Source organism: Poecilia reticulata, unplaced genomic scaffold (genome assembly GCF_000633615.1).
Source record: "Poecilia reticulata strain Guanapo unplaced genomic scaffold, Guppy_female_1.0+MT scaffold_260, whole genome shotgun sequence".
NCBI lineage: Eukaryota > Metazoa > Chordata > Actinopteri > Cyprinodontiformes > Poeciliidae > Poecilia > Poecilia reticulata.
Genome location: NW_007615043.1, coordinates 135,996 through 137,969, shown reverse-complemented (window position 1 = coordinate 137,969; position 1,974 = coordinate 135,996). Strand labels below are relative to the sequence as shown.

Genomic DNA, 1,974 nt, shown 5'->3' with positions numbered 1-1,974 from the left:
CTCTCCAAAGATGACTTCAGTTTGTTTCTGTTCAGCTGAAGAACGTTTCGTCTCATCCACATTTGTCTGTTCTAAGTTTCTGTTCAGTGCTTGTTGGGTTCAAAGGTCACCTGGTGACATCATAATGTAGAGCTGTGTATCATCTGCGTCGTCACGGTAACTAATCTTTTTTCTTGTGGGAGCATATAGATATTAAATAAAATGGCCCTAGGATTGACCTCTGACCTCTTTGTTGAGAAGTCTCCCATTGAAACAAACAATCCCAGTTCTCCATGTCCGACTGGGACCAGTTGAGTCCGACTGATTCATATCATTTCAGTAAAATGTCCTGATCCACACTGAGGTCCAACAGAACCAGAACCAGCAGTCTGACCTCTGGATGTCACTGAACACTTTGACTAGGCCAGTCTCAGTACTGTGGTCACCATGGAAACCAGACTGAAAGACATCAACGGGGTTGGTTATCGTTAGGAAGTTATTTAACTGTTGACGTTTTTTCAGTAATGTTGCTGATGAATCTGAGGTCAGAGGTCAGAGGTCGGCCTGTAGTCCTGATTTGTCCAGATTGTTTTTTATCAAGTTTGATGGTTTTAAAGCCTGAGGGAAAAACACCTGATGAGTTTATTATCCGGATCAGATCATTAATGGCAGGCAGGACTTAAAGAAAGACGTGGGTCGGATGTAAAGACAGCAGGAACTGGAGATTAATTGATTTATAATTTCTTTTAGTCTCTTTCTAGTTCAGAAGTTCAAACTGGGTCATTTTTCCTGCAGGTGTTGTGTTTGTCTGCAGCTCCGTGTCGGTTTAGTCTGAATGTCTCAGCACAGTAGCTGGTTAATTCATTGCAGGTCGTGTTTTATGTTTTCTATTCTCTCTTAAAAAGAGCTTAGAAAACATGATTCATCATCATCCAACCATGTTTCTGTCAGGAACGTGACATTAATGTTCTGTTGGGTGATGAAGTCATGGTGGTTTTGCTGGTGATCTCATGTTTAGCAGAGAAAGTTTAAGTGACTTGGTGGCAGATGGTCCATGTTTTGTGTTATTTGGACTTGAATTGAGCTGATCTGTATTTTAGGTAGATATCATGTGTCTGTTGAGCCTGATGTGTTAAACTACATGTCAAAATTCATAAATGAAAATAAAAAAGAGACAAAGGAACCCAGAATATTAATCAAACCTCAAAACAACACAATTATCCATCAACGATTCAGATGCATAAATATCTGATTATGAATGCACTGAGTTATACCTGCTAACTAGAGAAGGTGATTATTTCTAGTTTAATGTCTCCAATGTCCTGCACTGTGAAAATACACTGTAGAAAATCTTTAAAATTTAGGGGAAGAAATTGTACACGGTAAAAATGTCGGTGTTGATTTAACACCCAGAAGTGTCTATTTGTGTCCAAGTCAGCTGGTGTTAAAGTAACACTTTTGAAAGTGTTAAAAGATTGAAGATTTTTTTGTTAAATTAACATTGGTCTCTAATTCTGAAATGGGTTTAATAAAAGTTAAACTTTTCATTTCTGTGTATTGTTTTGAATATTTTCCACTGGACTTGATTGATATTGACACCTTGTGGGTCAATTATTTACTTTTTGACACCATATTATGTTTTGCGATCAACACTACACTGGTGTTACTTTTAATATATTTTAACACTAACACCGTTGTAAATGTTAACGTGACTCTCTGTATCGTTAAATTTAACACCAGCTGACTTGGACACATACAGACACTTTTGGGTGTTAATTTAACACCAGCATTTTTACTGTGTAAAACAGAGACAGACTGCAGCATCCAAAGCGTCATGGCTGAATAGATGGAAGTATCGGGTCTTTGTGGACCAAAGATACTTTTCTGAAAGTGTTAAATGTTTATGTTTACTTCTCGTGATGTCAGTGTTTGATGGCGACACTGACAGAACGACGAGCTTTAAACCTGAACCACATGAAGCGCTGTGATGCGTCC

General features: G+C 38.2%; 1 protein-coding gene across 1 annotated transcript in view; it reads left to right on the top strand.

Moving 5' to 3' along the window:
* Positions 1-426: 426 nt before the first annotated feature.
* LOC103460596 (uncharacterized) overlaps positions 427-1,974 on the top strand; it is an 18,416-nt gene continuing 16,868 nt past the window's right edge. The window contains exon 1 of the mRNA XM_008402838.1: positions 427-456. Coding sequence (XP_008401060.1) covers positions 427-456 — 30 coding nt within the window. The remainder of the gene's footprint in view (positions 457-1,974) is intronic.